At 47.6% G+C, this 27,174-nt stretch overlaps 1 protein-coding gene across 4 annotated transcripts in view; it reads left to right on the top strand.

The window, feature by feature from the left end:
• Positions 1-27,174, top strand: part of LOC126519689 (methylosome protein WDR77-like) — a 262,463-nt gene that overhangs the window by 196,858 nt on the left and 38,431 nt on the right. For all 4 annotated transcript variants that reach the window (XM_055065356.2, XM_050169051.3, XM_072284883.1 and 1 more), the window contains one exon: positions 26,647-26,824. In XM_055065356.2, the coding sequence (XP_054921331.1) occupies positions 26,647-26,824 (178 nt within the window). The remainder of the gene's footprint in view (positions 1-26,646; positions 26,825-27,174) is intronic.

Here is a 27,174-nt window from a genome sequence, read left to right as displayed (position 1 = left end):
GCGAGGGCAGAGACGCACGAGCGTAAATAGCGGCTGAAAAGGCAAGGGGCACTCCAAACCTGCCTGCCACTTTCTTTAGGTTGTGAATGAACCTGTGAACATATTGTTACAGGGATGTTGGGAGTATAAAACTGTATTTACAATGTATATACAAGCAGAGTCAATGAAGTTAAAATGGCTGACTAGTAACAACACGCAGCAGCCAGCGTCTTGCGATATTCTTCTTCCTCTTTCTCTTCTTTCATCCTACCGTAACAGGACCCCCGGGTGGTGAAGTGCCGTCTCGGCGCATGGTAGGCAAAGAACTGCGAGCGAAGTATGGCTTCATTCGCGAAACGTGCACAACGACTTCAGGCAGCGGACTTGAAGATGGATGAAACTGTAACAGTGCAATCTTGTAATTGACGTCGTTAACTTGACGTAGGACTTCATAAGGCCCTTTGTAGCGAGCGAGAAGCTTCTGGGAGAGGCCGACCCGACGACATAGTGACCAAAGCACCACAAACATCGTGATGGCACCGGTCGTAACGCTCTTTTTGCAGATGCTGCGAGGCTAATAAACGAGATCGGGTGACTTGACGTGCCATGTGAGCGCTATCGATGACTTCACGAGCATACCCAGTGGCAGCGCAGGGCACAGAAGGTAGAATGGTGTTAAAGGGCAAAGTGGGGTTGCGACCATACAAAAAATAAAAGGATGAATATCCTGCATGTCATGTTGGGAAGAGTTATACGCGAATGTCATGTAGGCCACCATGGCGTTCCAGTCGCGGTCATCGTTGGAAACATACGTCGACAGCATCTTTGTGAGTGTTTGGTTGAGACGTTCCGTAAGACTGTTCGTTTGTGGGTGGTAGGCGGTGGACAGCTTGTGCTCAGTGGCACGAGTGCGGACCAGGTCGTCCGCAACTCTAGACAAGAACGAGCGGCCGCAGTCTGCAAGTAACTGTCGAGGTGTACCGTGCTGGAGAAAGACGTGAAGGAGAAAATCGGCGACGTCAGTTGCGCAACTGGTCGGCAATGCCTTTATCGCATCGTGTGTCTCATAATCAGTAGTGTCGGCGATCCACTTATTCCCTCTAGTCGTTGGAAAAGGGCCAAGCAGGTCAAGGCCTATGCGAAAGAATGGTTCAGCGGGAACTACAATTGGATGGAGTCGGCCGACAGGTGGCAGGGGAGGTTTCTTCCGGCGCTGACATAATTTGCAAGTTGCGACCGCACACAGCGGTAGAGACCCGGCCAGAAGAACCGGTGTCATACGCAGTTGTATTTGAGCAATACACCAAGGTGTCCTGCTGTCAGTGCATCGTGAAGTTGTTCGAGAACGACGGATCGCAGATGACGAAGGACAAGGAGCAACTCAGGGCCGTCAGGGTTGATATTGCGGCGGTAGAGGATGCCGTCATGCAGCACGAACATGTGGTACGTGCCGTCGGTGCTGCCAGATTGCACTTCGGCGATGACGGACTGCAAGGATGCGTCGCGTTGTTGTTCAGCGCTCATGTCCGTCAAAGCCATGACCCAGGTCACAGGATCGGAAGGATCTACGGGGTGATGTGAGAGGCAGTCAGCGTCCCTGTGCAGACATCCAGACTTATAGTTGACAACAAATGAAAATTCCTGGAGCCACAAAGCCCAGCGACCAAGCCGTCCTGTGGCGTTTCGGAGGGAAGACAGCGAGCATAGGGCGTGGTGGTCTGTAACGACCGAAAATGTGCGGCCGTACAACTATGGCCGGAACTTGGCGACAGCCCAAGCTTATGCCAAGCACTCCCGCTCTATGATGGAGTAATTTCTCTCTGCAGGTGACAGCAGGCAGCTGGCATAAGCTATCACGCACTCGGTACCTCTGGGTGCAGCGATGGCGTAGAGTTAGAGCATCCGCCTCGCGTTCAAGAGGACCGTGGTTCGAATCCCGGTAACGCGAAATTTTCCACCGGATAAAAAAAAAAGTAAATCTGCATGTTGTTAAAATTGCATAAAGAGGCCTACAGTGCGGCCTGATCCCGGTGACCAGAACCGGTAACGCACTCCCTCACCAGAGCAGGATTGGCCACCCTGGTGCAGTATTGGCCACAACCTCCTATATAAATACGATAATCAAACCCCGGCCCTCAGTCCCCAGCAGCTGCGAAACAACTCACCACGGCGGCGCTCAGACCTGTGATGCAGCAGAGGGTGCTAAGAATCCCTGGATCCGGACAGGCTGCCAATGGAATCTGAACCTGGCAAAGTTTAATGCTAGAATGTTATCTAGTGAGGCAAGTCTAGCAGTGCTAGTGGAGGAATTAGAGGGCAGTAAATGGGATATAATAGGGCTCAGTTAAATTAGGATGACAAAAGATGCATATACAGTGCTAAAAAGCGGGCATGTTCTGTGGTACCGGGGCTTAGCAGAGAGAGGAAAACTAGGAGTCGGATTCCTGATTAATGAGAATGTAGCTGATAACATACAGGAATTCTATAGCATTAACGAGAGGGTGGCAGATCTTGTTAAACTTAATAAGAGGTACAAATTGAAGGTTGTACAGGTCTATGCCCCTACATCCAGTCATGATGACCAGGAAGTCGAAAGCTTCTATGAAGACATGCAATCGGCGATGGGTAAAGTCAAAACAAAATACACTATACTGATGGGTGACTTAAATGCCAGGGTAGGCAAGAAGCAGGCTGGAATATGGCAGTCAGTGGGGAAATATGGCATAGGTTCTAGGCATAGCAGGGGAGAGTTATTAGTAGAGTTTGCACAACAGAATAATATGCGGATAATGAATACCTCCTTCCGCAAGCGGGATAGCCGAAAGTGGATGAGGAGGAGCCCGAATGGCGAGACTAAAAATGAAATAGACTTTATACTCTGCGCTAGCCCTAGCATCATACAAGATGTGGACGTGCTCGGCAAGGTGCGCTGCAGTGACCATAGGATGTTAAGAATTCGAATTAGCCTAGACTTGAGCTGGGAACAGAAGATATTGGTACACAAGAAGCCGATCAATGAGTTAGTGGTAAGAGGGAAAATAGAGGAATTCCGGATCGAGCTACAGAACAAGTATTTGGCTTGAGGAAGAGGACCTTAGTGTTGAACCAATGAACGACAACTTTATGGGCATTATTATGGAGTGTGCAATAGAAGTCGGTGGTAACTCCGTTAGACAGGATACCAGTAAGCTATCGCAGGAGACGAAAGACCTGATCAAGAAACGCCAATGTATGAAAGCCTTTAACCCTACAGCTAGAATAGAACTGGCAGAACTTTCCAAGTTAATAACAAGCATAAGACAGCTGACATAAGGAAATATAATATAGATAGAACTGAACATGCTCTTAGGAACGGAGGAAGCCTAAAAGCCATGAAGAAGAAACTAGGAATAGGCAAGAATCAGATGTATGCGTTAAGAGACAAAGCCGGCAATATTATTACTAATATTGATGAGATAGTTCAAGTGGCTGAGAAGTTCTATAGAGATTTATACAATACCAGTGGCACCCACGACGATAATGGAAGGGAGAATAGTCTAGAGGAATTTGAAATCCCACAAGTAACACTGGAAAAAGTAAAGAAAGCCTTGGGAGCTATGCAAAGGGGGAAGGCAGCTGAGGAGGATCAAGTAACAGCAGATTTGTTGAAGAATGGTGGGCAGATTGTTCTAGAAAAACTGCCACCCTGTATACGCAATGCCTCATGACCTCGAGCGTACCGGAATCTTTAAAGAACACTAACATAATCCTAATCCATAAGAAAGGGCACGCCAATAACTTGAAAAACTATAGACCGATCAGCTTACTGTCGGTTGCCTACAAAGTATTTGCTAAGGTAATCGGAAATAGAATGAGGAACACCTTAGACTTCTGTCAACCAAAGGACCAGGCAGGATTTCGTCAAGGCTACTCAACAATAGACCATATTCACACTATCAGTCAGGTGATAGAAAAATGTGCAGAATATAACCAACCCTTATATATAGCTTTCATTGATTACGAGAAAGCGTTTGATTCAGTCGAAACCTCAGCAGTCATGGAGGCATTACGGAATCAGGGTGTAGACGAGCTGTATGTAAAAATACTGAAAGATATCTATAGCGGCTCCACAGCCACCGTAGTCCTACATAAAGAAAGCAACAAAATCCCAATAAAGAAAGGTGTCAGGCAGGGAGATACGATCTCTGCAATGCTATTCACAGCGTGTTTACAGGAGGTATTCAGAGACATCTGATTGGGAAGAATTGGGAATAAGAATTAATGGAGAATACTTTAGTAACTTGCGATTCGCTGATGGTATTGCCTTGCTTAGTAACTCAGGGGACCAATTGCAATGTATGCTCACTGACCTGGAGAGACAAAGCAGAAGGGTGGGTCTAAAAATTAATCTGCAGAAAACTAAAGTAATGTTTAACACTCTCAGAAGAGAACAGCAGTTTACGATAGGCAGCGAGGCACTGGAAGTGGTAAGGGAATACATCTACATAGGGCGGGTAGTGACCGCAGATCCGGATGATCAGACTGAAATAATCAGAAGAAGAAGAATGGGCTGGGGTGCGTTTGGCAGGCACTCTCAGATCATGAACAGGAGGTTGCCATTATCGCTGAAGAGAAAAGTTTATAGCAGCTGTGTCTTACCAGTACTCACGTACGGTGCAGAAACCTGGAGGCTTGCGAAAAGGGTTCTACTTAAATTGAGCACAACGCAATGAGCTATAGAAAGAAGAATGATGAGTGTAACGTTAAGGGAACACTAAAGTGAAAAATGATTCCTTCTGCATCAGTAAATTACCGTTCTAAAACACCAAAAACACCACTCTTACAACGTTAAGATGTTTGGCAAGTCAGAAAAAGCGCAAGAACGAAATACGGGTGGCGACGCCTACTTAAGTTCCCGCACCTGGGGGCTGTGACATCTTAGATTTTGATGGCATGTTCTAGGGCCTGCTAATTATATATAGTGGTACAGATTCACTACATTGTGTTTTAGAGGAACGAAATATTAAACATGGCAAGTTTCGGGAACTTTTATTCAGCCAACGCGGCCGAAATGCGAAAACATCTTTGGAATCCCTGACATCATGCTGACGTACCGGTGCTGGGGTTTAGGCGCGAAATTCAAATACTGATACTTGGACCTTCATTTTCTCATCTAATAATCAAACTATTTTTTTTAAATGAGTGCCTGTAGGGTTCTCAAACAATGCTTAATTAGTCTAAACTGATTTATTGTTTCGCTTTAGTGCCCCTTTAAGGGATAAGAAAAGAGCAGAATGGGTGAGGGAACAAACGGGAGTTAATGACATCTTAGTTGAAATCAAGAAAAAGAAATGGGCATGGGCAGGACATGTAATGAGGAGGGAAGATAACCGATGGTCATTAAGGGCTATGGACTGGATTCCAAGGGAAGGGAAGCGTAGCAGGGGTGGCAGAAAGTATGGTGGGCGGATGAGATTAAGAAGTTTGCAGGGACAACATAGCCAAAATTAATACGTGACCGGGGTAGTTGGAGAAGTATGGAAGAGGCCTTTGCCCTGCAGTTTGCGTAACCAGGTTGATTATGATGATGATGGTGGTGGTGACTCGGTACCATCCTGCCGTTGGGCGAGAACAGCACCGATGCCGTGGTCGCTTGCATCAGTGTGGACTTTTGTCGGTGCAGATAGATCAAAGTGGGCAAGGATGGTAGGGGTTGTCAGAAACCCGATGAGAGCGGTGAATGTGTGAGCCTGCTCTGGGCCCCATGAGAATGGCGTGTTCTTTATAAGATCCGTGAAAGGCCGAGCAACGTCGGCGAAGTTTTTGACGAAACGGCGAAAGTAAGAACACAGGCTGGACGAGACAGCGCACGTCCGAAACAGAACGTGGCACAGGGACACTGCGTATGGCACGAACTTATTCCGGATCTCGTTGGACACCGGATGCGTCAACGAGGTGTCCCAACACTGTCTTCTGACGGCGCCCGAATTGACACTTCGTGGAGTTCAGTTCAGGACCGCCCTTTCGGAAGATGGCAAGAATGGCAGCGAGTCGGGTAAGGTTAGAACGACAGAAAGCAGAGCTAGTTGGTAAAGATTCATTATGCAAAAAAGTGAGGCGTGCAGACAGGACACAAAAGTAGAGAAGTGGACAACATTAACTGAAGGGAGCGCTGTGGCGAAAAAAAGAAAGGAGACACAAAACTCATCTGCACAAGCTCAGGAATGGTATCACCACGTGTCAGTTGAGTACATGTGCCGGTCTACGCGAGAGATAACTGTTAAGGCACTTAATCTCTTCCTTATGTAAAGTAATCGAAGGCGGACTCACGCATGCACTTCCACCATTATAGATATGCCATGCCTCTACCATAAGACGCGTATCTTCATTCTTATGTCCGTACAATATCGCACATTCATCTAACTCTGGAGTGCAGTTACAATCTTGGCAATGTAGGGACAGATTAGAAGGCGATCCACCGGTTAACAACATCTTATGTTCTATTAGCCTTTGATTGATACACTGTCCCGTTTGCCCTTTGTAGAACTGGCCACAGCTAAGGGGAATTTTATAAACCACACCCATACGACAGTCAGTAAAACTGTTGTTCTTGTGCTTCACTGGACAAATATCTGTTCTTTTCTTGCCTTTTACCACCTCCTTGTACCTCTGTACGGCAGCGCATATCTTACCTAGCTTATTGGGAGCAGTGAAAGCAACATTAACATCATATTAACTTGCAACTTTTTTAAGCCTGTGCGACACTGAATTAATGTACGGAATAGTCACTACTCTTCTTGTGCTATTACTGCTTTCTGTAATCACGTCCGTCCCCGTTGAAACCGACTTCTTTAGGCGCTCAGCCACAGTAGCCACTGCTGCACTAGGATAACCTGCTTCTAATAGGCGCCGGTACGGTGGCTACCGAATGTGGGAAAAAAAACAATAACGTCGTCAGGGTAAGAGAGACAGGTGGTCCATTTGTAGCCTCGCTGAAGAGAGTCCATCATACGTTCAAATGTCGCAGGAGCATTGCATAGGCCAAAGGGCATGACTTTAAGCTGATATAAGCCATCCGGCATGATGAAGGCCGTCTTCTCGCGGTCTATTTCATTAACTGAAATCGGCCAGTAGCCGGATCGAAGATCGATAGACAAGAAGTATTTAGCTCCGTGCAAGCAGTCCAAGGCGTGATCGATGCGTGGTAGTATGTAGACGTCTTTTCAGGTGATCTTCTTTAAATGGCGATAACCGGCCAAAAAAACGCCAGGTACCATCTTTTTTTTTTTTTTTTTCACAAGGACGACAGGCAAAGCCCGAGGGATGGCTGATGGTTTGATTACACCTTTGCGGAGCATTTTGTCCACTTCTGATTGGATGACTCGACGTTCAGCATGCGATACACGATAGGGACGCTGACGAATAGGATTCGTGTCTCCAGTGTTGATACGATGGTGAACAACATATTGTCGCAGCACTGCACGACTGAGGCAGAGAAAGAAGTAGAGTGTGCGCGCGTGATCTCGGGGTACTCTGTGCCGGCTGGGCCTGGCCTGTAGCTTCCATCTCGGACCTCGTTTTACCCTGTAAATAAACATCATTCGTAACATCTTTGGTGGAGGTGCGGTGTAAATCTCGGACGATCCTGGACGACCCAGCTCTACCAGCTCTCCGACGGAGTAGACGCTTGGCCGGTTTACGACCACAAGCAGCGGGCATGGCCGATTCCAGAGAAGGCAGTGACGACCCCACCTGCGGTGGACCAGACAGCAATCACACAGGTCAGGCTGGCTACTGGACACCACTGCGAGAGCCACCCACCTTTTCGGGGAAGGCGAACGAAGACATCGACGACTGACTTAAACACTACAACAGAGTGAGGCGCCACAACCACTGGAGCACTACGAAGCAGCTCTATAACGTGTTTTTTTTTTCTCGCTGGAACCATTCCCCTCTGGTTTGAAAACCATGAGAGCGTTCTGACAAGCCTGAATAATTTTGTAGAAGAATTCACCATGTGCTTTGGGGACCCGATCTCTAAGAAAAAGAAGGCTGAGCAGACGCTCTCCCAACGAGCTCAATTACCTGGCGAAACGTGTGCAATGTACATAGAGGCTGTTCTGAAATTATGCGGAATCGTCAGCGCTACCATGACAGATGAAGACAAAGTAGGACATCTTCTTCAAGGAATCGCTGAAGATGTTTATAATTTTCTTATAACGAAGGAAGATCTTAGTACTCCGTCTGATCTGAAGAAACACTGCCGGGCGTTTGAAGCTCTGAAAATGAGAAGGATTGGGCCAAAGTTCGGACGCTTGGACAACGTTACTACTATTGCAAGTGTGTCCGTCCCAACCCACGACGACATCTCCTCGTTGATTCGGCAAGTGGTTAAAGAAGAGCTTGAACGCCTTAAAGTTGTTGACGACGCTCATGTGTGCCATCAGTGTGCATTTGATCATCGCTCTCATGTGCCACCGGCCACCTGGGCACCTCAGAGTTACCGAGAACCTCGCAGGACCTATGCTGATCGTGCAGAGAGCAGCAACTTGCCACCGCAACCGACAAGTCTGGGGCGCCGACATGATGCACCACAACGATTTGTTCCACGGGCTCTTCCCTCCTACAACCAGCCTGAGAGTACGTTTCCACCCATAGCACCCATGTCACCGGTGTCACCCGCGGCAAGCCGCGACTCCCGCATTTGCTACAGCTGCGGTGTGCCTGGACACATTGCTAGGTATTGCCACCGCCGCCAGCAGCGTGCTCCACGGTTTAATTTCTACACACCCCGCATGCCCGCTGACGAGCCCTGGCCGTATCCCAGTTCCTTCCAGTGGCTGCAGCAGGGACGCGCGAACCACTGTGACTCCCCCGTTTCCAATTGCAGCCTCACACCACCACCGACACGACGACGACACTCTCCATCACCTCGTCGTCGCTCGTTATCACCGCCGCCACTGGGAAACTAGCTGGTGCGACCGGCGGGGGTGAGGCCGCAATGTTCATCTTCATCAATACCCCCTTGTGTAAAATTGTTTAAAAACAAAGTGTGCGTTTTAGTTGACAATGTGAGCGCTTTTGCTTTAGTTGACACCGGGGCGGCAGTTTCTGTTATGAGCCTGTCCTTCAAAAATCGTCTTGGACAAAAAGTTATGTTTTCTTGGGATCGGAACGCTACCTTTCGTGGAGTTGGCGGGGAAATGTTACGCCCACTTGGGGTCTGTTCTGTTTATTTTATTTATTTAGAAATACTGTCAACCCTCAGTTGAGGGTCATAACAGGAAGGGATGTTACATATACGTTCATACAAGACAGCCAGATACAAAAGAAATATGCACATGCACTACAGTGTCCTACGGATACAATACAACATACGATATACAGACTGTAAGACATGTATTCAAATGTTCAACCAGCTACCGTACGCACACAAACAGAAAAAAAGGAAAAAGATAAAAAAAATGAAAAGAAAAACACTTTACAATATCCACATAGTACAGTTTTAGTAAAGAACCTTGATTGCATTTGTAAACAATGCAGTATCAGAACTGCGAACAATTTCTGCAGGCAGTTTGTTCCACAGCTCTATTGACTCTGAGAAGAAGGAACAACGAAAGGCATTGGTTCGGGACAAGTACGGTTGAATAGCTTCACTATGATTTAAGCGGGAGCTCAGTCTTCCTGGAGGTTTTAAATACAAATCTTTATTCATTTTTAGTTTGCCGTGAATTACTTGAAATAACGTTTTTACTCTCTGCTTCTTGCACCGATCTTCCAATAATTCAAGACCGCAAGACTTTAACATCGCCGAAACTGAGTCTGTCCTTCTATATTTCAAACAAATAAAGTGCGCCGCCCGGCGTTGCACCTTCTCTATTTTGGCCCACATTACCTTTTGATGGGGCGCCCATGCTACTAACGCATATTCTAGGGATGGTCGAATAAGAGATCTATAAGCCAGCAGTTTAACATCTTTTGTTGCCCTCCCCAGTTTTGCTCTTAAAAAACCGAATTTCTTCTGTGCCGCAGAGCACACTCTTTCTAGTTGATTGTGCCATTTTAAATCATGCGAAATAGAGACACCAAGATATTTGAAACAAGGAACATTAACTAGATTGTAGCCTTGAATATCGTACTGAAAAGTAAAAATATTCTTTTTTGCAGTGATATGCGTGTATGTTGTCTTATCAAAATTAATTCGCATTTCCCACTTGTCATACCAACTTCCAAACGCCTGAAGGTTTCGGTTGAGCTTAATCTGATCCTCTAAACAAGATACCGGCGCAAAAATCAAGCAGTCATCTGCAAAGAGTTTTATCTTAGCAGAACTATCTAAAGCGGTTGCTACATCATTGATGTAAAGCAGAAAAAGTGTTGGCCCTAACACGGACCCCTGTGGTACTCCTGAGTATACATCTAAAAAAAACCAGACTCGGAACCATCAACGCGAACTGCCTGCTTGCGGTTAGTTAAATAATCTTCAATCCATTTTAGAACGTCGCCATGTATACCTGCTTTGTACAGTTTAAAAAGTAATTTACGATGGGGAACCTTATCAAGGGCTTTGGCAAAATTAACGCATATAACATGCATTTGTTCACGGTTGTCCATAGCTTTGGAAAAATCGTGTAAAGTCTCAATGAGCTATGTCATTGTGGAAAGTTCCCGTCGGAACCCATGCTGGCATGCGCAAAGGAGGCCATTTGATTCTAGGAAGATAATTATATGTTTTGCTATGACGTGTTCCATAACCTTGCAGCAAACTGACGTAAGGGATACAGGACGGTAGTTATTCATTAGAGTACGATTGCCACTTCTAAATATGGGGATAACTACAGCACAACGCCGGTCCTGTGGCATGGAATGGGTGCTTAGTGATTTCTGAAAAATAATTACCAAATAAAATGATATCCACTCAGCATACGTTTTCAAAAAGCCAGTAGGTATTCCGTCTGGCCCAGAAGCCTTCTTGTCATCTAACTGTAGCAACTGCTGGGATACGCCCCTCTGAGTAAAGTTGATAGCGTCCATAGAACTTTCGCTGAAAGATGCCCCATCATCTACTGGAAATGGTTGATCACTGCACATGAATACTGATTGGAAATATTTATTTAATCCATCAGCGATAACACCTTTTTCTTCTACAAGAACATTTCCTCACCGTCATTTGCTTTATTTTTTCCTTTCTGCGGTCTAAATAACGCCAAAATTTTTCTGGGGAAGTCTTAAGAAAATCACTTAGAGTGCGATTAAAAAATGTTTGCTTCGAACTGAGTAACAAAGCCTTTGTTCTCTGACATACTGCGTGTATTTCCCTAGGATCTGCTTTTCCTTTGCGCAGCCTTTTTAATTTCCGTTTCGCGTGAACAATATCCCTAGTTATCCATGGTTTACTCCACTTCGTTTTCTTGAGTCGGGTCGTAACAAACTGATCTATGCAGACTTTAATTATAGCTTGAAAGCGCTGCCACAAATCTTCAACTGTTTCGACCTCGGAGACATTTTCAAATTCGTTGAAACACTTTTTCTAAATAATCTAGAATAGACGTATCATCGGTCTTAGCATAGTCTTTGATTTCAACACGTACAGTAGGTTTTGTAGGTGGTGGTGTACAAGTAAGCACATTCAGCAAAATGATTTTGTGATCGGATATACCATCGGTGACTGCCATTTGATAATCGCCTACTTTATGGGAAAGGAACACCAAGTCAAGCAATGACTGTGATTGGGACGTTATACGTGTGTTTTCCTTCACTATTTGCCTTAAGTTATGAAAAAATGTGATATCCAATAATTTTTCGGTACTAGAAATTTCTGTATTTCCAGGCGAAATAAGTTCCCAATCGATATGTGGCAAGTTAAAATCACCAGTCATTATCAGCCTGGTGTTCCTGTTTACATGTGAGCAAAGAAACGTATTTAACATATCTAGAAAATCAGGTGAAGTAGTTGGCGGCCTATAAACGACTTCTATGAGGTACGACATGCCAGAAAACATGATTTTACACGACACCGATTCCGACATGTCACACGTAACTGTACAGGCTGTCAGCGATGATTTAACAATAATGGCCACACCACCACACGAGAGTTCCGATCCCACCTGAAAATTGTGTAGCCAGGTGGGATAATGCAGTCGCAAGAAATAGCACTGTTGAGCCATGTTTCTGTAATGCAAACGACGTGCGGTCGCTCAGATAGCAACAGACATTCTAATTCAGTAACCTTGTTAAGAATACTGCGGGCATTGAACGAAACGATTCTGAGCTATGCTGTATTTGAACTGCAGGAAGGCATGCCCTCCTTGTCATTGCAAGCTTCCCCTGACACTTTGCGATTGCTATGGCGGCCCTTATCACGGCGTTCTTTGCAAAAAATACGCTCGTTGCGACTGTGATCCTAGGCATATAGACGGTCATCAATCTTAAGCTTATCATGAAGCAGAGACACCTTTTGCTTGTTGTCCCTTTCTACAATGGCAGATTCCCATAGTTTCTTTCTAACGTCTGCAGTTTCTTTTGCATAATCATTGCTGACGTGAACAGATTTTCCCTTAAGTTTCTTGCAATTCTTTAGAATGCTGTCCTTTTCCCTGCTGTCATAGAATTTCATTATAATAGGTCTATGTTTTTCTGGCTTCTTCCCTCCAATATGGTGAATTCTTTCTATTGTGGTGACATGGACACCTAGTTCTTTTTTAAAAAGATCTGACTGTTTCGTTTGCCTTTTCCGGGACACCAAACACTAAAAGGTTGTTACGCCGCCCACGGTTTTCAAACTCAACTAATTTTTTGGCCTGTTGCCTGACAGTATCCTCGAGCTTATCTATTGTTGTGGTCATCTCCTGGATTACCACAAGGTAATCTGACAGCTTTTCTGTCCTTGCTGAGAGAACACCAATTTGTTCTTGAATTGAATTAAGTTTCCGGGCGGTTTCTGCCTGGTTGTCTAGAATGGCCTTCAAATACTCTTCCGTCGGGGGCCCTGGATTCTCCTCATTATCTCCCGATGTCAGCAACAACAGCATCACTGACCAGCAGTCAACCAAAATGGCGCGACACCTGCGAGGGCACGGCAGAACTACGAGAAATCTATCGTCACTGCGATAGGAAATAGAATCAGTTACGATAGGGTACCAAACATTTCGAAGTGAATTTACTGTGCTTGAACGTACAACGCATGACATTATTTTAGGAATTGATTTCTTGCGTGAGTGGGGGGCAACATTGGATTGTGGATGTGGCGCGATTTCTCTTTGCCGCGACGCGCGAACTTCAATGACAGATAGCACCAGTGATGCCGCCGCCGTTCTCTCCGTGTCACAAGATGTGTGTTTGCCCCCTCAGACTGCAATGTTTGCACCTATTGAAATGGAGTTTATTGCAGCTCGTTTAAGGGATCGCAGGTAGCTCTAGATCTCGAGTCCTAGCGCTTCGCATCAACAGCCCGAGCTCGTGTCTCGCGCCGCAGCGGTGGCAGTCCGCACAGTGCCACACGCATATTACCCTCTACAACTACAGTGCCACATGCATATCACCCACTACAACTTCCTCCGCGGCGAAGAGGAGCCATCCTGGCGACCTAAGGTGGTGATATGATAATGGGGTCGTGCTACGGCTTCAGGCAGCTGACGTGAACGGTCTCGCGGCCACAGCGGCGTTTGTCCGAAGATGCCGTCACTGGTTCGACCACATAATTCACAGGCGAAGTACACGCGACAATCCGGTACGGACCTTGATATTTCGGAGCAAGCTTTGGGCTAAGGCCTGGAGCTTGGAAGGGCAGCCGAAGCCAGATGTGAGAGTCCACGGCGAAGGACTGTGTGGGCTGATCGTTGTCATGGCGATCTTTGTGGATTCCTTGGGTATCTGACGTGAACGAGCGAGCCAGTTGGCGGCACTCTTCAGCATGGCGAGCAACTTCGGAAAGAGGGGTGAATTCAGAGGCATCCGGGTGATATGGTAGTACGGTGTCGAGGGTAGTGGATGGTTCACGCCCATAAAGAAGGAAAAATGGTGAGAAGCCTGTGGTAGCCTGAACGGCGGTATTGTATGCGTACGTCATAAAAGGGAGGACATCGTCCCAATTGGAATGATCAGACGCAACATACATGGTGAGCATGTCCCCAAGGGTGCGTTTGAATCGTTCCGTAAGACGGTGAGTTTGTGGGTGATACGCCGTAGTGGTGCGTTGAATAGTGCGGCACGCGGCGAGTAGCTCATTAATAACTTCGGACAAGAATACACGGCCTCGGTCACTGAGCAGTTCTCGCGGTGCGCCGTGCCGTAAGACGAAATGCCGTAAGATGAATGCGGCGACGTCGCGAGCAGCAGCCGAAGCAAGTGCAGCAGTTTCGGCATATCTTGTCAGGTGGTCTACTGCGACAATTATCCAACGATTTCCATTAGCACTGCATGGAAGAGGCCCATAAAGGTCGATGCCAACCCGATCAAAAGGACGTGCAGGACACGGTAAAGGTTGCAGAGGGCCTGTCGTATGAGAAGATGTCTTGCGTCGCTGACAGGCTGCACATGACCGAATGTATTTGCGGACATAAGAATACATGCCGCACCAGTAGTACCGCTGGCGGAGCCGCTCGTAGGTTTTCAGGACGCCAGCATGAGCTTGTTGTGGGTCTGCATGGAAACACGTGCATACGTCGGAACGCAAATGGCGAGGGATGACTAGCAGCCATTTGCGACCGTCTGGCTGATAGTTTCAGCGGTACAAGATGGCGTCCCGTAGCATGAAGTGGGTGGCTTGGCGACGAAGGGCTCGAGGGCATGTAGACGTTGAAGAACTGCTGAGAATGTCAATGAGAGACACAATCCACGGATCTTTTCTCTGTTCAGACGGCATGTCAGTAACGGCAAGCGTAGCAACCGGGCACTCTATGGATGAAGGTGGCGCTTTGTCGGATCGCATGGGCGAATGAGAGAGCGCATCTGCATCAGAATGTTGGTGCCCGGATCGATAAATGACGCGAATGTCAAATTCTTGGAGCCGAAGAGCCCAACGTCAAAGACGCCCCGACGGGTCTTTCAGTGACGCAAGCCAGCAGAGCGCGTGGTGGTCTGTCACAACGTCGAACGGACGGTCACACAAGTAAGGGCGAAATTTGTTTAAGGCCCAAACTATAGCCAAACATTCTTTTTCCATGACAGAAGAATTGGATTCTGCCTTCGTGAGAGCACGACTCGCATATGCAACCACATATTCTGGAATGCCAGGTCTCCGTTGTGCAAGGGCGGCTCCAAGACCAACGCCGCTGGCGTCGGTATGAACTTCAGTCGGTGCACTCGGGTCGTAGTGGTGTAGAACAGGCAGTGAGGTAAGCCGACGACGCAAAGTGGTGAAGGCTTGGTCACATGCCGGAGTCCAGTCGCGAAGGTCACCAGGGCCAGCCAGGAGCTTCGTCAGGGGAGTGATGATGCAGGCAAAATTGCGCACAAAGCGTCGAAAATAAGAGCAAAGACCGACAAAACTTCAGAGCTCTTTCACTGTAGTCGGCCGCGGAAATTCTGCGACAGCACGAAGTTTGTCAGGATCGGGAAGGATGCCGTCTTTGGACACAACATGGCCAAGTATGGTCAGCTGGCGGGCTCCGAAGCGGCACTTTTTCAAGTTAAGTTGAAGGCAAGTAAGGACTTCACGTAGACGAGAGAGGTGAGTGGTGAAATCAGGGGAGAAAACTACCACGTCGTCTAAATAACACAAGCATGTCTTCCATTTGAGGCCTTGTAGAATATTGTGCATCATCCTTCCGAATGTCGCGGGTGTGTTGCAGAGGCCGAATGGCATTGCTCTAAACTCATACAGGCCATCAGGCATAATAAAAGCTGTCTTCGAGCGGTCGGATTCATCCACTGGCACTTGCCAATAGCCCGATCGCAAGTCCAAAGAAGAAAAGAATTCGGCACCATGAAGACAATCCAGGGCGTCATCTATGCGTGGTAGAGGATAGACATCTTTTCGTGTAATCTTGTTGAGGCGACGATAGTCCACACAGAAACAAATCGAGCCATCTTTTTTCTTAATGAGTACTACAGGAGACGACCAAGGGCTGCAGGATGGCTTGATAACACCACGTTCAAGCATGTCTTCAACTTACTCGGCAATGACACGACGCTCGGTGGATGACACGCAGTACAGACGCTGGCGTAATGGTGCGTGATGTCCCGTATCAATGTGGTGAGAGATGGTACTTGTGCGGCCTAATGATGCTTGGTTGCAGTCAAAAAAGGCGTGAAAATCATTTAAAAGAGTAATAAGCCGCTCACGTTGTGTCGGCTCGAGGTCATCGGCAATAGAGCGACAAAAAACATCCGGTGGTACTCGGTTAGATGGCATATGGGGTGCCAGTGCTGTTATGTTGGCAGTATCCACGTCGTCGGGAACAGGGAAATGCACAATAACGTCAGCGTCCACAGTCTAGATGGTACCAATAGTCTCGCCACAGTGCAAAGCCCAAGTGTACGAATTTGGGTTAGAAATCAGTATTTCTGCAGCCCCTTGGTGAACCGTGAGGAGGACGAAAGGCAACAATATAGGCTGGCGGCGAATGAAGACGGCAGCGGGTGAAAACATGACCGTCGCTTCGGCAAGCGATGCGCATGAAAGAGGGACAAATACCGCGCTGTGAGGGGGAAGGTCAGTATCTGAAGCTACACAGATCCTGGTAACATCAGGAACTAGAAAGTCGTGAGATAGCAAATCGCACAGAATGGAGAACTGAACCTCAGTACGTGCACAGTCAATGACGGCGTCATGGCGCGACAGAAAATCCCAACCGAGAATCACATCGTGGGAGCAACAAGTTAGCACAAAGAAATCAATCGAATACAAGATGTCTCGAATCAGCACCCGGGCAGTGCACATGGCGACTGGCTGAACTTGTTGTGCACTGGCTGTTCTAAGCAATAGTACCGAAGGCATCATGGTCACTTTCCGTAATTCATGGCAAAGTTTCTCACTAATCACGGATATGGCAGCACCTGTATTGACGAGCGCAAGACATTTGATGCCATCAACAGACACTTCAATAACGTTAGCGGGGGAAAAACGAGAACTTTGATGTTCCGACGATGACGCAGTTCGTGCCTCAGGAACTGCGGAAATCAGTTTTCCGCCTCAGTAGTACTGGCACTGGGCCTACGACGCATGGGTGAGAGTGAGCGCCGACGAGGGGAAGGCGAGCGACGAGTATTGTAGAGCTGTGACTGCGGTGCTGGTATGTCATCAGCAGCGTAGACTTCCGGTGGTGGTCGCTGAGGCATACGTTATGATCGGAAGCTGGAGCTGGGTGGTTGCGCGGTGCCCACGAAGGCCGGCAAGCGCCGGCAGCAGAAGCGCGCTACATGTCTCGGTGTACCACAGGCATAGCATATTGGGCGGTTGTCAGGAGTGCGCCAAGGATTTGTGCCTTGCTGCTGTGCGCTGAAAAAGGAAGCCTCCTGCTGGCGAGGCGAAAGCGGATGAGAGAACACCGGCTGGAGAGGCGCTGAAGGCGGAGGAGAGAATCCCGGCAGATGAGGCGCCCGTGCAGCGGCTTCAGCATACGTCAGAGGCGCGGCCACGGGAGCCGGCTGACACGGAGGTGGAAGAGTTTCGGTCACTTGCTCTTGAATTACCTGCCGGATTGCTGGAGCCAAATATTGAGAAGGCTTCTCCGTGGTCGGCAAAATCGAGAGCTGTCGCGCGACCTCCTCGCTCACAAATTCTTTTATTTGCGTCAGCAAAGTTGTGTGGTTGTCGCCAATAACCAATGCTGCTAACGAATCTTCCGTAGGCGGTGGGCGCCGAGTTAAGATGCGTTGTTTTCGTAGCTCGTCAAAACTTTGGCACAAATTGATAACTTCGGCCACGGTACGCGGATCCTTCGCTAACAACATTTGAAATGCGTCCTCATCAATGCCTTTCATAATCTGTTTTATCTTGTCCTGTTCCGCCATTGACGGATTCACGCGCTTACACAGGTCAATGACATCTTTGATGTAACTTGTGAACGTTTCACCGTGATGTTGCGGGCGCCCTCTTAAGCAATGTTCTGCGCGAAGCTTGCGCACAGCGGGGCGCCCGAACACTTCTGTGAAACTTGTCTTGAATCTGCTACACGTTGTGAAATCGTGTTCCTGGTTTCGGAACCAGAGGTTCGCGATGCCGGTTAAGTAAAATAGCATGTTGTGCAACTTGGTGACGTCGTCCCACTTGTTATGCTGGCCCACCCTTTCATAAGATGACAACGAATCCTCCACGTCATGATCATCGGTGCCGCTAAAGATGGCAGGATCATGCTGGCACAATGCACCGAAAACGATGACCGTCGGAGGCTGTGGTGCAGCCCTACCACGTTTCACCTTCAAAGAGAAAAGTCATCACCGAGCAGGTCGAAGAAATGTCAGCTGGCTACCGCTGGATTATAGTATGCGTAGATTATCTTAGTCGCTACACGTAAACGGCGGCACTTCTATCCGCCACTGCAGCAAATGTATCTTCATTTTTGTTGCATCACGTCGTACTCTGTCACGGCGCTCCCCTGGTTGTCATCAGTGACCGTGGACGGCAATTCACCGCCGACGCCGTTGAAGAACTTTTACGGCTTTGTGGTTCTGCATATCGGCATTCCACTCCTTACCACCCGCAAACCAATGGCCTCACGGAGCGGACGAATCGAACCCTTACCAACGTTATCAATGTATGTCGCTGCTGACCACAGGAATTGGGACGCCGTCTTACTTTTTGTAATGTACGCGTACAATAGTGCCAAGCACGAAGTTACTTGATATGCGCCGTTCTTTTTGCTGTACGCACGCGCTCCCCAGAGCTTTCTGGACACTATTTTACCTTTATCGTGCTAAGAACATCCTTGCATCGCCCAAACTCTGCGTCGTGCTGAGGAAGCACGTCGATTTGCGCATCTTAGGACGTTGTCCTCACAAGGCAACAGCAAGATTCGCTATGATGCGCGGCATATCCCCGTCAGCTTTACTCCCGGTGATTGTGTTTGGTTGTGGACACCTGTTCGCAAAAAGGGATTGTACCGCAAGTTTCTCGCCACTTACACCGGACAATTCGTTATACTCAGCCGCTTGAGTGATGTGAACTATGTCGTCGCCAAAGTGACGGCAAGTAATAGGCGTTCATGTGCGACGCAAGTTGTTCACATGGCCAGACTCAAGCAGTACAGTCACGGGTCCCTTTAATTCGCTCGGCGAGCTTCGTCTGCCCTCGGGGAAAATGTCGCAGCAGTGCGCGACTGAGGCAGAGAAAGAAGTAGAGTGTGCGCGCGTGATCTCGAGGTACTGTGCGCCGGCTGGGCCTGGCCTGTAGCTTCCATCTCGGACCTCATTTTACCCTGTAAATAAACATCATTCGTAACAATATGTTTGTCCTAAAGGCTTGTCGCCGAAATCAAAGGTGTCAAGGTACGATTCGAGGAGATGTATGTCAATGGCCTGTGCAGAGGTGAAGTCAGGTGCAATCATCTTCGCCAAGTCATCCGTTAGGGAACTGGCGCTGTGAGCTGCAATTGTTGCTAAGAAAGAACTCTTGGCATTCAGACTTTCACTGTCGAATTTGGAAGGATTAGAAACGTAGAAACGCTGGCCAAGAACATGCCGGCTGGAAGCACTTGAGGGCCCAGGCTGAAATTCAGAAGCGGAAAAGCAATGTTGCAGTTCAAAACACGATGATGGGGCGAAAGACATATTCACCGTCGGGAATCCGTGGCTGTGCAGTGAAAGCAACGTGACAGACGCACATTTTGAAGCGAACATAAAATGCGATGGAACGGTGCTCGGAACATTGGCGACTTGAGGCAGTTCCAACTGAAGGACGCCGGTTGCGCAGTCGATGAGAGCGGAATGATGGGATAAATAGTCCAATCCAAGGATAATGTCGTGAGGGCAGTTGTCGATCACAGCACAGAGAACAGAAATAGGGTGGCGGGCTATACCATCCGTGCAGTACACATTCCAAGTACAACCAGCATGCTGCCGTCAGCCACACAAAGCACTCGGGCAACCGCTGAGGTGAGGACCTTCTTCAAACGTCTACGTAGGCTAGCGCTCCTCACGGATACGTGGGCTTCATTGTCGACGAGTGCTTGGACAGGTAAGCCGTCTATTTTAACATCAATTACACTTCTCTTTATGGGCACAGACAGAGTATTTGCTGCAGTAGTGGGCAATGCAGCACCACCTCCGAGGGCTGCATTTCTTAGTTTTCCAAAAGGGTGCGGCCAAAAGCTCCAGGGGACGAAAGGCGACGTGGCTGCGGCAAACGGGAAGATGGGTGACGTGTTTGCGGTGAGCGAGACTGGTGTCGGCGCAGCAATGGTGAGTGACTGTACCACCTGTCCCTAGCGGAGTTGTCAGCACTGTTATACTCGGCAGTGGGCAAAACATTACGGGCATTTCCATTAAAACGGCTCAGGTTGGTCGGCGTGCGAGGTGTTGAGGGCCATGAGTTGCGACAGTATCTGGCAACATGACCAATGTGGCGACAGGTGAAACATATCAGCTGGTCGTCAACGGTTTTCCACTCAGTCAGATTGTGATAACGGGGAGATAAGCGTCGGGGTGAAGCGAAAATAGTAGAAGCGTTCGTTGGCTCTGGGGTGGGTGACAGCACAGACAGAATGTAGGCCAAAGTTTTAATGTTCCTGTGGAACGATGGCGTGCACGAGGGGAACTGAAAAAGGGGTAGCATCAGGGCTACGCGAACAGAAAGCTGCGGGCGCCATCGCTTCCAGTTCACGCTGAACGATTCACACCACGTCCTCTGATGGCGACGCATGCTGCTGTGTTGGCTGATCTTCACACTTCGACATTGCGGTAGTATTGGGAAGTCTGGTGAATGGGTGCAGGACGCATCGGCTTTTGGCCTGCTCCAATTGTCAGCAATCTGATGATAGCATCAACTGTAGAGCAGCTTTTGCACATGAGCAGAATAAAGGTGTCATCAGCAATTCCCTTAGCACATGCCCTACCTTCTCAGCCTGTCATGTCGTGATCAGCTTTACGACAAAGCGCCAGCACGTCCTGGATATACAAAACATAGGACTCTGTGGGGGATTGGGCACGAGGGGCCAGTTTCTGCTTTGCGGAAATTTTAAGGCCGGCTGGTTTGCCAAACAACTCTGTTAACCTCTCCTTGCATTGGTCCCAGCTGGTCAGCTCCTCCATGGTTTTCAAACCACACCTTTGCCGTGCCTCTTAGGTAGAACAACAGATTAGCTAGCATAAGCGTAAGGTCCCATCTGTTGATTCCACTCACACGTTCGTACATAGCTACCCACTCTTCAACGTCAGCGCCATCAGTCCCGCAGAAAGTTCAGGGATCCTTGGGTTGTTCAACCACAACCGAAGTGAACAGCAACGTAGCGGGTGATGTTGACGTTGGAGGCGCCAACAATGTTGATCCTGAGTGCTCACTGTCATTCATGCTATGCTGAGGACGGTGATGCGACGTCTACATCGGAGCTCCGTTTCCAGCCGTGGTACCCCGCACCTCCACCAATATGTTACGGGGATGTTGGGAGCATAAGACTGTATTTACAATGTATATGCAAGCAGAGTCAGTGGGGTTAAAATGCCTGACTAGTAACAACATGCAGCAGCCAGCGTCTCGCTATCTTCTTCCTCTCTCACTTCTTTCATCCTTCTGTAACCATATGGTACCACTTCAGTTCTTACGGCCATAGTAGACGTCCTCACTTTTGCTTTGCTCTTACATCCTTTTACCTTCTGCAGCAGGGTTTCTGCCAGTGGTGTTACCATTCACTCAGGGAACACTGCCATATTAAGACGGGAAATCTGATTGTTGCAAGTGGCAGCCTGTGCACGCACGACTTCTGGAGAGCCGATTGTAAACAGAGCATTGCTACTCCTCGTTTTACAATCTTTGGGAGAAGTCATATGGCACCAAACCCTTCATTGCCTGACGGAGGTACTGCCAGCATGGCCTTTAGTAAAGGAAATGCTTAGGTCTAAAAAATGCAGGGAGTTTTCAAGTGGAAGTTGGTGAGTAGAAGAAAGCCCTTTGAGTTGTCCTAAATGGCTCAAATGCTATCACAAGTAGTTAAACTGCCTTGTCCATTAAAAACATTAAAGAAGTCATCCATACTTCTAAAAACTTTCAAAATCTTTAAAAACGCTCCCCCAAACACCTCATAAAGTCTATGACAGCTATGACATAAAGTCTATGACAGCTAAAAAAATGTTGCACGAAAGAAGCACAATGCAAGAGCCAATGCAAATTCCATGTTTCTGCAGAAAACCCTTCGTCAAAACTGATAAAAGGGCTATTAAGATAAGTTTCTAAAAGCGCTAAAAGGTCTTTCACCGAGATACCAGCTGCGTTCTGGAAGGGAGTAGTGCCATTTGCTTCAATACACATCTTGACCGCGACAAACAGATTTTTATACGGAATGGAGTAAAAAAGATCTTCTACACCTACTGAAAAGGCCGGGCCTATGTCCCGGTTAGCCCTTGGACAGTCAACAACATTGTGAGAGCTTTTTGTAAAAAAGAGATCGTATATAACAAGGGTCCTGAAACTCTTTAAAATGAAGCAGCTGACTTGAACCTGCCATGTTCCATGCTCTAACGATTGTCCTGAATGGAATGCTGGGCTTGTCTTCTCAGTAAAGAAAACACTTAATGCTGTGCCCAAAGCGCCACTGATGATGCTAGCTAATCTATCAGGATTAAAGAACTTGCACATTCTTACAACCTTGCTTTTTACTCTGGCTTAGAGTTTCTAATAGGTTTAAAATACGTCTTCAGTGCCTCAGAGGCTTTAACATCAAACATACCTTTCACGAACTTCCACTTGAAAATTTCCTGCATTTTTTAGACCTAGGCATTTCCTTTGCTAAATGCTGGCAGTACTTCCTTCGGGCACAGAAGGGTTCGGTGCGATATGACTCTTCCCATCAAAGATTGTAATGAGGAGTAGTAATGCTCTGTTTAGAATTGGCTTTCCGAAATTTGTGTGTGCACATGATGCAGCTTGCATTTAACAATCAGGTTTCCTGTCTTAAGATGGCAGGGTTCTCTGACTCTATGGTAATGCCAGTGGTGGAAACCCTCCCGCAGAAGGTAACGGGATGTAGGTGCAAAGTAAGGGTGAGGACGAATACCATGACCGTAAGACCTGAAGTGGTATCGTATGTTCACAGGGTCACTCACAACCTAAGGAAAGTGGCAGGCAGGATTAGAGTCGCCCTTGTCTTTTCTGCCCCTTCTAAGCTGGTGCGGCTCTGCCCTCGCACGTCCAGTGATCTTAAAGGAAGGTAAGGCTGTGGCAAGAACCATGCCAAGCTGTACGCCAAATGCAATGTAGTTGTGTATGAAATCCCCCCAGCATGTGGGAAGTCTTACATAAGGCAGACGGTACGGTGCCTGAATGATCAAGCCAGGGACTATAAACAAAAGTTAACTATAAAGATGAATTGGCGCACTTGCCGGTGCACTGCAATGCCTGACCCTGTCAACCACTTTTCAAGGAGATAAAGAATCTGGAGGAGAAGCCAGGACCAGACTGCACGCTAACTGATAGAGGCATATCACATAAAAAACAAGGGCCAAGACTGTGTTAGTGATACTTCCATTAGGTTGTTTCAATTGGAGATAGATTTTTTTATAAGTGGTTGCCCCACTAGGCTGAAGAGTGTTCTTGTTGCTACTTCTGTGCATGTTACATTTGTCTCTGTGTTGCTACATGTTACCATGAATAAATCAGTTGAAAGTTACCACCCGTGTTGTCTTTTTGTGTTTGGTTCCCTTGTCCTGGTCTTTATTAGCAGTCAATATGATATGCAGTAAACACCAACTAGGTCAAACTCAAGTTCTACTGAAATGTCTGTGACGTGTTTTCAGCTCCCGAAATAGCTTCTGCTGGATTCAGGTAGCAAAAGCATATGGTCTTAGAGATTTCCTGCTACTACATGGCATCTGTGATGTATTTTTTGCTTCTGTAATTCAAGCAGCCAGTGAAAGCATAGCCTTAGAAATCTGTTACGTTGCTGAGTTCGAGTTTGCAGGTTCGATTCAGGCCACGGTGGCCAAATTTTAAAGGGCCCCTCACCAGGCCTCATAGCAAATTTTTGTTATACACTGGAAGTTATGTGTCCTCTAAGGAGTGTTCTGCTGCAAAAATTTTTCAAATCAGCTCATTAATAGCCGAGATAAAAATATTTCATTGACGCGAACCCATGATTTGAGGAAGCGAGCTCCACTTGCCCTGTCTCTAGCCTCTGGAAGCAAAATTCCTTCTTTGCATTCTCCCATACCGGACCTCAAGGATCGCGTGACGCATATGTCACGGGCCCCGCCTTCGTTTCTTTTCTTTTTTTTTTCTTTTGCGGCGCTGCGCACTTTTGTTGACAGCATTGCACGGAAGCTGTTCTGATTGTCTGGCTTCGCGCAGCGAACAATTTTGCACGCTGTACACAAGGACACATGACTAGCGGTATAATTCAGTGCTACACGAATACTGAGGCAAAACAAGCTGATCGCAGAGCATGATCACGTGCTGGAACACGGTAGAAAATGGTACAGCTTCGGTACCTGCGCACCTGACTACACGATCGTGAGAACAAGCAGATGAAGCAGAAGTACATGTGTCTTGCTTCAGTGCGAAGTAAATCAAAGAACACATAGACATTCTGTTTGTGTGCTTTATTATATCTCTAAACTTCAATTCGCCAATTCAAGCAACAGATCATACAATAACCGATGTCGCCTTGAATAATTCTCAAATCATGTGTCACCACAAGCAACGTCACACTGTGGACGCGAGTACATAGGCACAGGGACATGAGTACATCACCGTCCGGCTTGAAGCGCGGTCGCCTTGAAGAAAAGGGAAAATGGCGTTTGGATTGAAATTTCAGACCTTTCCGTGCCACATAGCGATGTAATTCTTTGCAAACACGATCGTTAGCCCACATTGCATGCTCTGCACTTGTCAGCTCGAAATGGCCACCTGGTGAGGGACCCTTTAATGGGCATGAAATGCAAAAAACACTCCTGTACTTAGATATAGGTGCATGCTAAGGAACCCCAGGTTGTCACAATTATAATCACGAGTCTCCACTATGGCATATCCATGATTACATCATAGTTTGGCATGTTAAATTCAAGAATATAATTTAATGTGTCCCAGTGACAAGTTGGGGGGCAGTGTATGCAGGGGCTCATAATCGACCTTTCCGCAGTTATGGATAGTTTGAGTGTACTTGCTCCATGTTGCAAAATTAGTGGCTTCAAGTGGGTGATTCAATATTCTGCTAGTTTTCCATAAGCATGTTTCTAAGTGTAATTGCACTTGTCTATGTAATGTAATTAAATATTGCCAGTTGCTGCAGGGAGAAAAATTTTGCAATGCTATAGTGGGTTTGTACAAATATTATAATGCGCATAATTGGTGTCTTATGTTGCCAGGATATCTCAGTTACTCGTTTTGCGTTGCAAAAATAACTCTGATTATGTTTCTGGTAGAGTGCAAATGAAAAAAATTAGGGGTTTATCAAGTTTAAGCCAAGTGGATGCGAAGCATCCACTGGGCTTAACCTTAGCGTATCCTTAGCGTTTGGAGGCATCTTGACCGCATACACGCCCGGCGCAAAGAGGCTGGCGCGGTTGCGGGCACAGAGACTGACGCGACGGCGGGCGCGCGCCGCTTCATCCCTGGTGTGACGTCACATATCATGTGATGCAGCGATGGTGGCGCCGCCGCCGCTTCGCGCGCGACGGCGCGAACCGAAGCGTGGAGGCCTCCGCCGGGCGACGTCCGACGGCGCGATATGAGGCCCCATCTGCAGCCGGTGTGACGTCATCACGTGACGTCACATCATGTGATCTCACTTCAGGGTCAATGGTGGCCACCGCCGGGAGGCGACCGACGGCGCGATATGAGGCCCCATATGCAGCCGGTGTGACGTCATGTCACGTGACCTACTTGAAGGTCACTTGAAGGTCAATGGTGGCCACCGCCGGGCGTCGTGCGAAGGCCCGAAACCTACGTTAATATGCTTCGCATAATATAAATAAATTACGAGCCTCTAGAATTTCCAACTTTATTTTTGTTTCATATAGCACATCAACCCATGTCTCAACTTATGTATGTCCTAGGCATGCCTATTTATGTACAGCCAGTGGAAGTTGAAAACAGGATGTCCCCCGAACATCCTGATCGGATGTCCAGAGTACATCCAAGCTGAATATTTACATTTCTTCTACTTCCTATGCTCGTTCGTGACGGATATCCAGATGGATGGAGATTCAGACTCATGGCAGATGTCCCATGGATATCCGTGGTTGCTTGCGATGGCAATGATGATGGGCCATGCAGCTGGTGAAGAGTCAAAAGCCGATGCTGAATAGCCCTCTTATGTCTTTTAAATACTCTTTATTTAGCTCTATGAAGCATACTGCTTCATGTTACAAGTGTTCTGGCTCGCACAAGTCACTAAAGCTGTGCATGCTCTGCGGCTCTGCTTGGGGTTGGGTTAGTGGATGTGGTCACTCGAGACTCTGTGGCCGGAGCAGGCGAAAGTGGTGCTGGCATATTGGCAGTTGTAAGCAGAAACTGATATGGTTCACTGTGGAGGGGCAGAGCAAATGTCAAAAATCTAAAACGTGGCAGCCCCATTGACAAGTGCATATATTGTTGCACAGGGGAGGGTTCCTGCGGCCCAACTACACTGGACTGGCAGCCTCTGAGTGCTAGCAGCTATGCTGTTGGCCTGCTGTCTGGAGCCCTGGCAATGCGTGACATCCGAAAGCCCGCACAGGACGTGCTCCATGTGGAGTCAAGTGACAGGCCGCTGCACCGGATTCTTTTCTGCCCAGACATGTGAGTCGCATCTGCTGACAGTGGCATGGCAATGTGCTCATTAAACTTTGTCAGTAGTAAATGTACAGTGAGCTGAAAAAGCTTATGGACTGCAGGATTTGAGAAAGCATTTTATTTCTAAGCAGTTTATGACCATAGCCAGTAAATGTATGCAACACTGTGGTGTCCTCATGTACTAAGCATACAGGCTGTAAATTTCAATACCAGGCTGCTTACAAAGGCTGTAGAGGTATTTCTCAGATCCTGTGGTCCTTAAGCTTTTTCAGTTTACTGTACGTACAAAGAATGTTTGGAGGGGGGAATGTAGAGTACGCCTGTTGCACTACAGTGCAAAGATGCTTGGGCTGTCT

This window comes from Dermacentor andersoni, chromosome 10, assembly GCF_023375885.2.
Source record: "Dermacentor andersoni chromosome 10, qqDerAnde1_hic_scaffold, whole genome shotgun sequence".
NCBI lineage: Eukaryota > Metazoa > Arthropoda > Arachnida > Ixodida > Ixodidae > Dermacentor > Dermacentor andersoni.
Note: the sequence above shows the minus strand (reverse complement) of the source record. Positions and strands in the feature narration are given on the sequence as shown.